The sequence below is a fragment of the Cynocephalus volans genome, chromosome 3, assembly GCF_027409185.1.
Source record: "Cynocephalus volans isolate mCynVol1 chromosome 3, mCynVol1.pri, whole genome shotgun sequence".
Taxonomy (NCBI): Eukaryota; Metazoa; Chordata; class Mammalia; order Dermoptera; family Cynocephalidae; genus Cynocephalus; species Cynocephalus volans.
The window spans coordinates 87,148,103-87,163,056 of NC_084462.1; the positions used below are offsets into that span (position 1 = coordinate 87,148,103).

At 44.2% G+C, this 14,954-nt stretch overlaps 1 protein-coding gene across 1 annotated transcript in view; it reads right to left on the bottom strand.

Annotated features, from left to right (window-relative positions):
- GLDN (gliomedin) overlaps window positions 1-14,954 on the bottom strand; it is a 57,001-nt gene that overhangs the window by 24,555 nt on the left and 17,492 nt on the right. Inside the window, exon 2 of the mRNA XM_063092265.1 lies at window positions 3,918-3,969. Within this exon, the coding sequence (XP_062948335.1) occupies window positions 3,918-3,969 (52 nt within the window). The remainder of the gene's footprint in view (window positions 1-3,917; window positions 3,970-14,954) is intronic.

Here is a 14,954-nt window from a genome sequence, read left to right on the forward strand (position 1 = left end):
TGAAAGATGGGGTCTGGCCAGGGGGATCCATCTTGGGGAAGTGAGACCCTTCCAGGCCTGGCCTTTAAAAGCACTGAGTGCTGTCCTTTGCTCTCTGATCTTTGGGGGAGACGTTGGTGCCTGGTGTTGAGATGATGGAACCACAGCATGGCAGCAGCCCGCATCCCTGAATCTCCAGGGGAAGCAGTACTGCCTTGGAGAGTCATCCATACTCCACTGGACTTTGTGGAGTGAGAAATAAGCCTTTGCTGTGTTAAGCCACGGATATTTTAGTTTGTTACCCAAGCATGGCCTAACATTTCCTGACAAATACACCCCTCTATCTTCATGATAATTTATCACATCTCCCCCCACCTTTTTTCCCAGGTAAGCTCTGGTGAGTTCCTACTACTAGCAAACAGAAGAATCTTAATTGAGACAGGACATACAGACCCTGCAGTTATGGGGAATTAATAATAAAGAAGTATAAAGCTCACTCCCTATCCTCAAGAGTGGCACTGGTCGGTGGCTGATGCTGCAGGCCTCTGGACAACCTGACGACCTGGCATCTCCTGCCATTCCAAATCAAAGGGAAGAAAATCACCTCCAGGAAGCTCTAATTTCCCCCAGTAGCCTCCTCTTTCCCCCTGGGATGGTGTCAAAACAAGTGTGGCCTGACCCAAGGCACCTGCACAGCACAGCAATGACCATAAAAGAAATGGCTACACATTTCCCAAAGCCTTGTTGATAGAAAAATCAAAGAAGCCAAACCAAACCAAACAGAAGCACTTCAGAAAGTGAGGCCTGGTTCTGCTGCCTTAGAAAGCACTGAAGGTGCTCTCCATAAACCTGATGCTGCCCAGACCGGGGGTCTGTAGGCCTGAGTCTCCCTCACTCCGCCTCCGAGCAGGGACTCCCTAGGGCCCAGGCTTCCTGGTGGCCACAGCTTCAGAGCCAGACAGGAGCTCTGGCCAAAGGGGCAGTGGTCCCCCCTTTCCCGTGAGAGTCAGGAATGCTTGGCTCTCCTTCAGGGATGGCCTGAGAGGGGCCAAGTTCTCACACTTGGAGACTGAATCCACCAACACTAAAACAACCAGCTAGTTTGGTCAGTGCATACAACTGAGTGAAAACATGATCAGTTGCACCAGCTGTTGCTGAGTACAGCCCATGCATTCGTTTACCAAGATGGCACTGGCTGCAGCTTTGAGGCCTAACTTCTCACCTATCTGCACTGGTATACCCTCTGTAGCCACCCTTGCCACCAGCTATTGGGCCAGTCACCCTAAGGCACCTGACTTGGAAAGGTATTTTTCCTCATGTCCCCATTAAACCACAGCTTCAGTTCAACCCTATTTACAGGGTGCATTTCAACTTTATATGACCGTGGTAATAATAAAAAATTAGAGTAGGGATGGCAGATACGTTTTGCTTCAAGTGACAGTTCCAATCAATTAGTAGTGGTTTTCTAGAACACCAGAAAAGAATGACATGAGGCCATGCTCAGCAGGAACTGAGACAGACTACTGATGTTTGCCTTGGTGTATGATAAGGGAGTAGGGAGAAGTGCTATCACTGGGTTAGGGTCACTTGGCTGCAAGGAGAATGGGCACTGTAGATTTGAAGTGCCTCTGCCCCAAAAAGCAGCTCAGCAACGTGATGGTTTACACATTTTCCAACAAGTCCATACGTAGAGGCCACTGTAAGTGAAGAATAGCCCTTCTTCAAGATACCTGCTCCTGCAGAAGATATGCTTCTGGGTTCCCAAGGAAATCTGGGCTCAGGAATAAAATGTATCCAGAGAAGCATATGTTGTTTGACAAATTCTGCACTAACAAAAACACCTAACTACTCTAACGAGGGAATTACCCTCACTATTCACCTGAGATGTTAAAGGCTGCACACAACTATGTAGCATCTGTCCTGCTCTACATAGCAACCACAGTTAAGCCAAGGAAAAGAAGCAGGAACAGAATTTCATAGTCACAGCTTGACTAGCCTGAAGGTATAAGTGCCTGCCTCTTCAAAGATGAATCCAGCATACAGCCAGGTCCTGTTCTCAGGTTCCAAGCCCAGGCTCTGCCCTGGTGAACCCTCCTACCCGGCATCTTCTTAGGGCTCTAGACCAAGGCTCTCTGCCTACCCCTTGAAGTTGCCCAGTTCAGTCCTATGTCCTGCCACTCACCCTTCTGCCCCCAGTCCAGGCAGTGTGGTCTATCCCAAGGCTCCTTCCTGCTTTACAACTTCTACTTTTCACACCTAAGTTTTAATGGAAGAGCTCTCTGTGCAGAAGGAGGCCTAATTTCAAGCTGGCATGAAAGGAGAAAGTGCTGGCTTTTGAAAAGCATTTTGAGGTGCCAAAGAATAACCTAATCAACCCATTTCCAGAGCAGATGCGGTCCCCCGCTCCCCGTCAATCTCCCCTGAGTGGTTTCAATAGCTCTGTCCTGAGCATTCACCGCACAGCCTGGCTCTCAGGTCCATCACTATACAAATCAAAAAGGAAGAGGCTTTTCCTAAACGCTTCAACAAGGCTTTTGTGCCTGTGATTCCATCCATCTGAGCATTTCTCCAGCACTCATTACTGTCATATGTGGGAACTCTGAAAAGGGACTTCCAGAGATGGAAGAAAGGTGCTTAAGCCACAAGAGTTATAGAATAAAGGACCAAGCTGTTCTGAAGATGTTTAATTTTCTGTGAGGGCCAAAATGTGACTTGAGTAATTCAAGTAGCATTTCCCAAGAAGCCACAGAATTACAGTTTTTCTCTTGGAGGCCAAAATAAGTGAAAGAGAATCAGACTTGGCTTTGGGGTTCATGAGGGAAGATTCTTTCTTACCAGCTCACCACCTCCATTCACTCACTCACATATACCACAGGTTTATGGATCCAGCAAACTTACATTGTGCTCCTAATGCACAGCAGATAATGAGAGGGACTGGGGAGAATACTGCAGAAAAGGGCAAGGTTCCTTACAACCCAGTACTTGCTGCGCAGGGTTTCTCAGCCCTGTGATGTGCTAGGCCACTGACTGACAAAAGCTTCAGATGGCTTCAAACTCTTGGGGTTATCTTCTAAAGCACAAGGGGCCGTGCTTTTACTCCGTAATATACTGTTCTCATGAAAAATAATTTCCCCCTCCCCCGTGTCCTCAGAATGCCATGGCCTTTTGGTGAGGCAGGAAATGCAGTGTCTGAAATCAGCCTTGGCCAGAGCCTTCCATAGCTTGGGGAACAACGATGGGGTGACTGCTCTGGGGTCTGTGTCCTCCCTTGTGCTCACTTTCTGAAGGCAGGAGGCAGATGTCCCTCCCCCCAGGCGAGGCTCAGAACTCTGTCACACATGGGTACAGATAAAATTCCTGCCATAAGGCTTGCTGGGCCTCCTGCTTAGTTCCTTTCCTCCTTTCTGTGTCTTGATCCATTGAGTGGAGGGGAACAGGGTGAGACCAACCTCCATCCCACCTGGCACATGGTAAGCACCATGTGGAGCACTCTTCATGAAAAGTATTTTCTTGACTACTTAGCAATCTGCTTCCAGAGCTTCCTGTTCATGCTATATACATGATGTAGGGAAAAAATTACTTCTGAAAACTCTACTTCTCTAGTCAAAGAACTCTACCTCTTAGCAAGGTCTTTTCCCTTCTTTCTTTCCCCTTTTTTAAAACTAACGGGAATAAGGAAAACATCTATGGCCCTGGTTCAAGATCTCACCCATTTCTAATTACCCAAGTCCTAGTTATTATCCATGGCTATATTTCTATGGGAATACCTAAAACATTTTTCATAATTATATTGCAATTGGTTTCAGTCCATTAAAAACATCCGGTGAAAGTAAACCAACATGTATTTTAATAACATAAAGTACTCCGAGGTGTGCATTCTGCCACCGGCCTTTGGCTAGTTCACGCTTTCACTGTGGGAGCAACTCTTGGTGGCCTACCTGTCAGGCAGATGCCCTTGGTGCTGTTGCACAGGTCCACCATCACCCGGACCTGCAGGGGAGAGAGGGGCGTGAACAGCAGACCGGAGGCAGCGGGCCCTGAACTTGCCCTCTATTCAGACCAGCAGAAAGCAATCAGAAAAATTCACCAAGTAACTTCGGGAGAATATGCAGAAGTCCCAAGAAAATAGTTAACACTGAAAAGAAATCCTTAAAAGATCTAAGGATATTTGGTATCAGCAGCTCATCCAACAACATCATCAACAGAACTTCCTTGATTTCTATCTGTTGGAGTGAGCAGGATTGAAGCCATGTTGGGACCTAAAACCACCTGGGCTGCAGAGGGCAGATTTTCAAAAGGACAGTTTTTTTTTTCTCTCCACTCTTTCTTCCCATCCCCAACATCCCCAACTTTCTTATCTTGCTTGCTAAATAGGAAAACAAGGCTGAGAAGTTAATCAGTACTTTGCAAAGCTAACAGTTCTTTTCTTGAGACTCATAGAGTTTTGAGAAGTGATCAAGGCCAAATGACTGGAAGCTGACCTTGGGCACCAGCTAAATCAACCAGAGCTCTGCGAAGCAAAACTATGCAAAAGACTGCGGAAAAGATGATTCTACTCCAGAGCAAATCAAATTCTTGCAGGGTCCTGAGATAACAGCAGAGATGAGAACAGAAACCAGAAGAAGCCTTGGCGAGACCTTGTACCTGACTCGTGGAGGCGGACTCCTCGTAGCTCACTCAGCTTGAACCTTCAGAGTTGCATATACTACCCAGACCCTGAGATAAAGATGGGAGCAGAAACCAGACAGAGTCTTGACGAGACCTCGCACCTGAGACTTTGCATGAAGCCCTCGCTGCTCATGTGCCTCTCCCTCCTGCTTTTCATTTTCCCACGTTCCATCCCCTCATCCCCCTTTAAAACCCTCCCAGTAAATCTAAGCCATTGAGATGGGATAGCCTACCATCTCCTTCGGCTGAAATACCTGCTTTTCTAACATGAACCATTTGACTTCTGATGTTTTTTTTGGTTGTTGTTGTTTTTTTTTTTTTTCTCAAGGGCACAGACAGCCGGACCTGAGTTCGGTAACACATTGAATTCTGATAAGATAAATGATGGTGAGGTAATCGCCAAATTCAGTTTTCACCGTAGTAATGAGCTCCCCCGCCCTCAGCCTCTGAAGGCTTCTGATCATGTGAAAAAGTGGTGCACGTACAAAGGCTTCTATGTTTTCTCTCTTGCTGCTTTTAAGACACAAGCTTTGTCTTTGGCTTTAGAGAATATTTCTTTATAATACCTGTGGGCCTGAATAAAGTGTGGGGGTGAGCCTAGTGGCCAGGAGTGAGCACTTGCTCACTGGGTGAGCACCAGTGAGGTACCTGACCTCTAGACATGTTGGTTTCCTTCCCTGGAAATGTGAATAATACAAGCACATGCCAACTCAGGACCTGGCACATAGAAACTGCCCCTAGATGGTAGCGACTCTCATGCCATGTGGACACTATCCACTCACCACTGGATGACCCCCCTGTGGTGGGGGTTGCTGCAGCGAAGGGTTAGTTAGACTGATCTTGAAACTGAGCCTGCATAGGGATTTCTCTTAAAAGTTTTCTTTTTCCTTCCTTTGCCCATTTACTTAGTTTCCATATGCTTAAATGTAATGAACCAGAGCCGAGTCTCCCTCCTCTTCTCTTGCTTTCCTGATCAATCTTTTTCAGTAAAGGCATTCCAAAGAAGCGCCAGGCTGATGCAGATTGTGTTAGGCATGTACATTAGTCAAGAGTCTGAGTCAGGTGCTTTAAAGATCCAGTGATGGCTGAAGTCATTGTCTTTGAATTTTCCATCTTCAAGATAACAACAGGAACTTGAGGCTCACCAGAACACTGGCTGCACACCACATGACATCAAGGAACTTTGCTCATCATGGAATCCTGACCTCTGACTCAAGTCACCAGCAAGCCCCATGATCCCCTTCTCCCCCACAACCTCCCTGCATGCCCCTACGTTCCTTTTGTTTCCTTTAAAAGTTAGTCTGAGATGTGGGCTGACATTGTTACTCTGCTCATCTGTTGTTCTCCTGGCTGTAAATAAATTCCTTCTTCTGGCACTATTTTTGTCTCTCTGATTGGCTCTTGGAGTGACGAGCAACCAAATTCAATTAGATCTCTTTGGCTGGGTGTACGGCAAATCCTGGACATAGCCCTATACCCCCTTCCCATGCATACCAGAGTTCCCTCTCTCCCCCAGGAAACAACCCCTGACCAAGGTCTTTACCCAAGGAAAGGCATGCCCCCTTTAAGACAAACAGAAGACTGGAGGAAGCAGGGACCCTAAGTAAATGAATTAGCATGCTGGTGCTAGAACACTGATGCCAGGAGAGTAGCGAGTAGATTAACTTATCTACTCAGCCAGATCTCCGCACTCCGAGTTATGTGATCTGGGTGAAGGTCTGCGCATAAGCTTGCAAATGATTTATACCGCTACTTTGATCTCTTCACTATATACTGTTGTATATACCCCCTGGTAGTGCGGATATCTAGCTGGCTGGCCACTGTCAGCGACTCCAGTAAGTCTAATAAACCGATGTCTCCGGCCGAGCCCGTGGCGCACTCAGGAGAGTGCGGCGCTGGGAGTGCAGCGACGCTCCTGCCACGGGTTCGGATCCTATATAGGAATGGCCGGAGCAAAAAAAAAAAAACCAAACAAACCCCGATGTCTCTACATATTGTAACACTGGGTGAGTTCTCTGGAATAGGCAAACACTATACGAGTGCCCTCTCAGATGTGGGGCTCCCACCATACACTTGGTTACAATATCCCCCACACCTACTGTGCACCCCAAAGGAACCCAGAAAATTTCATTACAAAATATAGCACCCTGGTACAGTGGTTTTGATACCAATCCATGTTATTGGTCTCAGTGTTACAGAAATAAGTTATGAACCCACCAGCGTGTCAAGCAAACAACACTTTATTAAAAGAAGGAAAGCTTATGCGTACAGGAGGAAGCAGTGGAGAAGCTGTCTCCCCAAAAGAAGTTGGGGAAGGGTTTTCAAAGGCAAGCAGTTCCTCAATTGATGTCAGCATCTTGCTTTGTGATTTCTGGTATTTTTACAGTGTCAGTGGTTGCAAGGGAGGTCAGATCCAGGAATCTTGTGTGTAACTCCTAAAGGGGTCTTAACATTAATCTGTAACTCAATCTCTACAACTACAGGAAAAGAAAGGATGAACACATAATGATATGGTTTAAACAAAAGTAGCAGTTACACTTTAACAAGCTTCGGGATGGGTATTTTGTAGTTCAGCAAATACCATTTTTCCCTTATCTTAGTTTTTGTAAGAATAACTAGTTTCATCTTTTTTTTTTTTTTTTTTTCTGGGCTAAGGGGTAATCATGAGCTCTGCAGACCTTTTCCACTAAGTGAGTGGAAAAGCGCAGCTACCTTGCAACAAAATGTCTCCTGTAGGGAAAATGGAGTCGGTGCAGTTCACAGGCCCGCTCCTGTCATGTCTTGATTATTTTAAATTAACGGCCCTTGAAGGTCACCAGATGCTGGAAGAGGCTTAACTGATATTTCTCTTATTTACCTTAAGAACAGTCCTGCTAAGAGAATACAATGGCTTTACAATTCCCTCCCAGGAATTTGATTATATCAGGAGAACTTCACAAGCTAATATCAAATTCCAAAGAGAATCAATCGCAAACTAATCCCTGTCCCTGGGTTCATTTAATCTCCCTACTGAAACATTTTACTACCCCCTCGAAAGAATTGCCTACATTCTCCTTCCCTACATTTGCCTTCTCGCCTCCCCTACAAAGATGTGTATACAGTCCTCTGGATCTCACTGGGAGTTTGCATAATCATTCTCCTATGATTTTCCCCTGTTCACATTCAATAAAATTTGTTATCCTTTTCCTCCTATTAATCCGTCTTATTAAAACTTATTATCAGTTGATTCTTCAGCAACCTTCAGAGGCCAGAAGGTAAGTTTATCTCAAGGCCCCTACAACTCCTTCCCCTTCTCTGTGCTGCTCCCAATGAGCTTCACAAAAACCAGATCTGACCATGTTAAATCCATAGGCTGATACTGGAAGATCCCTAAGAGAAATGAAAACATGCCAAGTACAGAGAAGCACTTATAACATGCTTCTTCTGTTAGTGTGAAACAGTGGTACACACACACAGATGCTTCTACGTGTTTCTCTCTTGCTGCTTTTAAAATATGCTGTCTCTGGCTTTCTAGAATATATCTGAACAGATCTACAAAACCTCAAGTGAGGGGGAGTCAGGATGGAAGGGAGCTGTACAAGCATAATAGGCCCTTTGCCTCATTCAACATTTTCACCGAGTACTATTTCAATTAAACTATTTTTTAAAAAGAATGTGTTTTGATTTGAGAGGGAAAATGATTTTGTCTTCTATCTAGGTTTATTCCATTTGCTAGGAGATCCAGAGAAAAACTCCTATTGTATTTACTTCTTGTCAAGTATGCAAACAGGTATTGACTGTTTTAGGAACTTATTGTGAAATATATCATAGATATCACAAATGCTATATAAAATGTGCTCAAACCATTTAAAAGTGAATAATATAATAAACATGTACACACCACCCTAGCTTGAGAACTGGAAACTTACCAATGCCTTGGAATCGTACTGGGTATCCTTCCCCATCCCCAACAACTCTGAGCTGCAGTATACTGGGCAATGTTATACTCCCTTTTATACATATAAGAAAACACAGGCTTAGAGAGATGACTCATTTACTCAAAGTCACACAGTGGTCTGCTAGTGAAAGAGCTAGTGGGTACAGCTGGGCTCAGTGCCTGGTTTCCTGATTCCAGGTCCACTGCACTTTCTATTATGGCTCTGATGATTATCTTAATGTAATCAGACAGAAGAAATTTTGATTCACTATTTTTAGTCATTTTCCTAAATGAATGTAATCAGCTGCACTAGGGACAAAATTTATTGTCTTTAAAAATGTATAATTGCCTATTGAGAGGACGACAAAAGACTTCACAATGGCTTCATTTGTTGCCTAGGGGATCACAGAAGAAGGGCTGGTTTGAAACAACAGAAGCGTCAATAGGGAAAATTAGCTTTTCTCTTTCATACCCATCTCTGGTCTGGGGTGGGAGTAATTTCTGTAAAAGCTATGAAGGAGTTTTCATTTCCTAACATTTTGTTTATATGCTGAATGTCAATTTAGATATTTACCAGTAAATTACATTAATCTTCAGGAATATTCCTTTAACAAACTTGAGCTATATGATTGTATTGAGGTAAAACATATGATATGAAAAGGTGTGGCCACAAAGTCAGAAACTTTTTTTTCTGATCTTTTTTTAAAAAAAAATTTTTTGACCGGTAAGAGGATCGCAACCCTCATTATGGTGTGGTCTGCACCACGTTCAGCCAGTGAGCGCACTGGCCATCCCTGTATAGGATCCGAACCTGTGGCCTCGGTGCTACCAGCACCGCACTCTCCTGAGTGAGCCACGGGGCCAGCCCTTTTCTGATCTTAATGATGAAGAATTTGGATGAAAATAAGCAAATTCAAACTTGAAAGTCACAAAATCTAGATTATCAAATTTAGGAGTTGCATTTGGCATAGAGGGCTTCTTAAATCTTGATTTAGGATTTGAGAACGTTGAACCTGGAAGAGGCCTTAGAGGTCATTGTCATGTGTATGATCCGCCCATGATGTGGCCCTGTCCCCTCTCAGAAGCCATCTCCTGCCCCTCCCCCTATCGCACTGGCCGCCATCATGGGTCCTTGCCGTTCCCCTGCATCTTTACCTGGTTGGCTCCACTGAGGCCTCATGTCAGGCTTTCGCTGACTCCTAGCTGAAAGGAGACCAAGAAGCCACTCCCCGTGACCTCGCCTGGCTTTTGTCTTTTTAGCACTTATCATTATCCAACATCATCTTTCTTCTGTATGTATTTATTTATTACCTGCCCCCACTCCCCAAAGAATGGGAGCATTCCGAGAGCAGGAGAACTCACTCTGTTTTGTCTGTATCCCGTGTGTCTAGAACAGTGCCTGGTTGCAAGTCTAGAACTTCTCCATTGGGAGAAACAGTTCAAGTGGGAAAGCATATCAATGGTCTCCCAGGGACAACTGCCTTGAGAGGAGGTGACAATTAATTATGAATTGATTTATGATACAGAATCTGATGTGTTGGGAGGCGGGAGGGTGAGACACAGGAAAAGGTCTCTCCTGACTTAGCCAAGCATAGAGAACGTGCTTTGTGGAAATGATGGCTATCACCCTGAGTGAGAAATGAAGAATGGTATCCCTCAGAGCTAAGGCTTAGCACACCCTTGACCACAAGCATCACTGAGGAGGTGAAATCATCTCCCCAGAAGAAATACTGTGGCCCATCGGATTCACTTCCTGATGAATTGAGAAGATCAACGCAGCAATAGACGGGGACACATCATGTTGCATGGGGACTTGCTTTCAGCATTGACAACACGTGGTAATGACTGAAGAAAAGACAGCCAGCAGGGGTCCTGCTAGTGGGCCCGACCAGACCTCCTTTCTCCAAAGTTTTCTCTCAGGCAAGAGAACTGGTCTTACTGGATTATTAGAACTCATGGGGATCTTGGGAAAGGAAGGAGAAAAATTGCAAACTCCTTGCTCCTCAACCATCAGATGGCTTGAGCTGCCTTTAATTCAATCTAAATAGAGTGGGACATAATTCAGCAGTATCTACTAGAAACAAAATGCTACAAATTAGGAGTCTCACTTGCAGGAAGAGTATACCCAGATATCTGGACAAGAATGCTCATTGAAGCATTGTGTGGTGAAAATATGCAAACAAGCTAAATGTTCATCAACAAGGGACTTGTTAAACAGATTAAAAAGGATGAGGTAGATTTATACATGTGAAAGGGACCCTAGCCAAAAAAATCTTTGGGGTTACTAAGACCAAGCAGACAGTTTCGGTCAGCCATTAACTTGGGAACTGATAATAATCAATTTCTTGAAGTTAGCAGAGGAATTGAGAGACTGACCATATGGCTGAGATTGCCCGGAGATGAAATCACCCCCTTAAGTTGATTTACCTCAGAGGTTGTGCACCTACAATTAAGGACTAAAACTAAGTTTCTTACCTCTCTAATCAGCTGCAAACAAGAGGAGCTATAAGAGAGAGGCAAGACAACCTAGCTGATTGTAAACTCGCCCTCTTAATGAAAACTACAACCATGTTAATTAGAAATCCAAGCCGGGTATTTTTATGGTGTTTGACTGAGGTTATTATCCTTGAGCTCTCCCTAGTAGATAAGAACTCCAAGCCCTAAGGGAACATTAAGGACTTGAAGCTGACCACAGACTCTGTGATGCTGAAGTTCCCAATCCCTCAAAGACCCTTACCTCATCTTCCCGCCTCTTCCCCTGTATAAACCCCAGAACAGGCATCAGAAGGAGGGATGATTTTGGCCTGGTCATCCCCCAGATGCCAGTTATTTGAATAAACCTTCCAATCCTTGCACCAACTTCTGGACTTTTGAGTCATTTGTTTAATGCGAGAGGGCAAGCCGAGCCTGGCCTGCCAGTAACATGTACTATTTGGAAAGACAGCCTTGGCATGCTGCTAAGTGATAAAAGCAAAGTACAGCCTTTTTGGTTGAAAATGAATATCTAGATGTCTATAAACACAGAGAAGAGTTGGGAGGGTCATGAATCCAACCATTAACTAAGAATGTCACCGCCCCCCTACTCCCACCCCCGACTAAGACTAGGGGATTAAAAAGGGATTTTTTTTTTCCATTTCTTAGTTTCTACAGTTTTAAAAGATATATTGGGATAATGAGTGATTTTTGCTTTGCTGTATTTTTAGTAATGCTGAAGTAATGCCCTCTTTTCTAAGAGCAGGACTGACGCCACTTAAGATAGCCCCTCCATTGTGTGAATGTTAGGCGGGAAAGGGTGGGACGAGAGGAGCTCCGCTAACTGTAAAATTAGCTCATGTACTGTTGGCTTGCTTGCAATTGGCTAATACCTCTTGGTGCGGTGGTCAGGCGACCGAGTTGCCGCGCTTGTAGCTTTAAAAACCGAGAACAAAGACGGTTAGGGGCCGCACCTTGAATTGGCTGGTGCAGTCCGGCTGCTGGAAGTAAAAATCTTTTTCTCTTTTTCTATATTGGTCTCCAAGGGTGTATTTTTCTCCCGACGCCTATAACAATTCAGAGGTTTTTAGTAATTCAGGAGGTGGGGGCATGTGAGTATTAAGCAAACCCAAATGATGGGTCTAATGACAAAACTTTCTCTGTGAACCTAGGCATCATGCCCTCAAAATCACCCCCATCACTTGAAATAACTTGGACAGAGCTTTGTTGCTTGTAGACAAATGAACAGGATGAACTAGTACAGTTGTCTAGTCCAGTAATTTTCAAATTATTCATTAGCCATGATTTTCTTTTTCTTAAATAAATTGCCAAACCTCAAAGTATAAAACAAATAAAAATGGAGCTGCTCTCGGTGAACTGAGGTGCGGTTGACCTTAGTTCCTTATCTGTAAAATGAGAAGGTTGGTTTAGATAGATGAGTTTCAAACTCTGCTCCCATGGGGGATTCAAGGTAGGAGGTGGGGAGGGACACTCAGAGGCCCTGGAGTGAGTGGAGGAAGGAGGAGAAAGCTGAGCCTGAGAACGAGTGGGGTAGCTGACTCAGGCTCACCCAGCTGGCCTCCAGAGCTGAGACTATTTTCGCCTCATCTACTCTTTCATACTGCTTAGCCTTTGCAAAAGAAATGGTCTTAATTCAACTTGAAAGGCAAACTTTTGCTTTAGTTGACTTTGCACATGAACAGGATATTAGGTTTTTGCTAATAAATGTGTAATTGAAAACGTGTCAATGTCTACGTAAAAGTGAAAGGTTTGATCAAAAGTGTGTCTTTCTTATCAAAATAAATAGAACAAAATGATGAGAGCTGCCACTGCTCATCCGAACTCAAAACCTCACAGTGGTTAGTTGGCTGCCCTCTTGAACTCCCTCCCTCTCATCTTTTACTCCCAGGACTAATTCATGCAAAAGAGAGCAAATCTGCACAACCTCACCAGCTTGTTCTGGTTTGTATGCTGCTAAAACAATGTGTCCTGTCCTGTTGTCTCTGAATTTGCCCAAGAACAAGCTCCAGTTTGCTAGCTGGAACGCTATTTAAATTCAAAGTCACCTTCCAGATCTGACCTATTTTGTAACTTAAATTCCATCTCTCTTAGACAACTGAATACTCTTTATGGTTCTCCTTAATTATGCAAATTACTGTTATTATGTGCATGCAAATGATCCTGTTAGAAAAAGCTCCAGGGAGCTGATAATCAGCCTGCAGTTGACTGAGATTCCTTGGACTGGAGAGACTGGGCTGGGAAGGTGATAGCCCAGCTACATGTCCCTGGAGGGTTAGACCATAGATGCTTCAGAAATCTCTCATGGGGGTGGGAGGCTGGGGTCAGACACCCTGGACTCATCCCTGGGAAAGGCAGGAATTCATTCACACTGTTCACACTGGGGCCATGATGTGGTTGATGAAATCTGCAAACCTCAACAGGAATGTGGACTTTGACTTTGTTAAACATAAATAAATAAAAATAGAGGCCGCAGTTAAGATATCCAAGTCCAAACACCCATAGTCACATAACCAAAACTTAAGTCTTCCTGGTTCCTTCACCACAAACACTAACCCTAACCCTAATCAAAACATAAAGTAAAGCTTTTCGTCCTTATCAGCATGGCTCAATGAAATCAAACCAATCAACTATAGACAAATCAGCTTAAATAGCTGTTTGCCTTAAAAAAGAATATATGAAAAAAGCTCAAAATAATTCCTCCTTTATGCTCTAAAAACTATGCTATAACTGCTGTAAAAATGAGGCTTTGTGTCATTTTTTGGTTTGAGATCTCCCAGTTTTGTAAACAGATCTTTGTAGGCACAGTCAACTCTAACTTGATCACAACAATGAGATTCTGGGGCATGATCTCTTAGGCCCCACCTAGTGCTGAGCTACAGCCTCACAGGAAGATCTGCCAGTGGCTCGAGGGCCAGGCATTTATTTTTAAGATCAAGTGAGCACATCATGGGCATCTTCTGCCATCCCATATCAGTGGCCTGGGGGGCAAGTGTTGCTGTCAGTTCATCCTGCCTGGGATCTCAGAGCCCCGCTGAAACCTGCTCAGCCTTCCCACTGACTGCCCCCTTCCGAAGCCAACAGCATCAGGTGCGGTCATCTGTCGCCTCCCTTTTCACTGTTACTCTGGATTCTCAACCAAGCTCTTACTGGTAGGGACTATTTCATCTTTTTTCTGTTTGCCCCATTAACTCATCCACTCTCTTTACTGGCATTAGAATGGCATCAAGCACATCTTAGGTACACAACAAGTACTTCAGTGTTGATTACTTGCTCAACTGGGAGGAGCGTGTGCTCTTCAACCAATGATATTATTCCTTTCCGACTGGCAGTAATATTGTATTGTTTACAGGAACTGAAAATCTATCTTTTTTTTTTTTTTTGGATGCTGGCTAGTGCAGGGATTGCACCCTGGACTTTGGTGTTATCAATACCATGCTCTAATCAACTGAGCTAACTGGCCGGCCTCTGAAACTGAAAATCTAGCATGTGGTTACCTGTTTCTCTTTGTGCCTCCTTGTTTAGGATAATTTTATTTTTTTGCAGATACTCCAATAATCCCTAGAAAACAGGACCTTGGAGATGCTAGGGTTATCTAGTTTGGGTCCTGAGACATGGCTGTCCCACTTCCGCCTTATTAATATCACGGCAAAACCAGAAACCTTCCATATGCCCTGGTCTGGAGGGTAACTGATATGGATTGAATTGTGTCCTCCCAAATCCATGTATTAGAAACTTAACCCCCACTGTGACAGTGTTAAGAGGATGGGGAATCCTATTAAGGTAATTTAAAGGTGATTGTATTGAAGAGGTGATTATATTGTGAGGACCATGCCCTAGTAAATGGATAAATTAATGGTTTAGTTGTGGTCATGGGAGTGGTTCTGAGGGCTTTAAAACT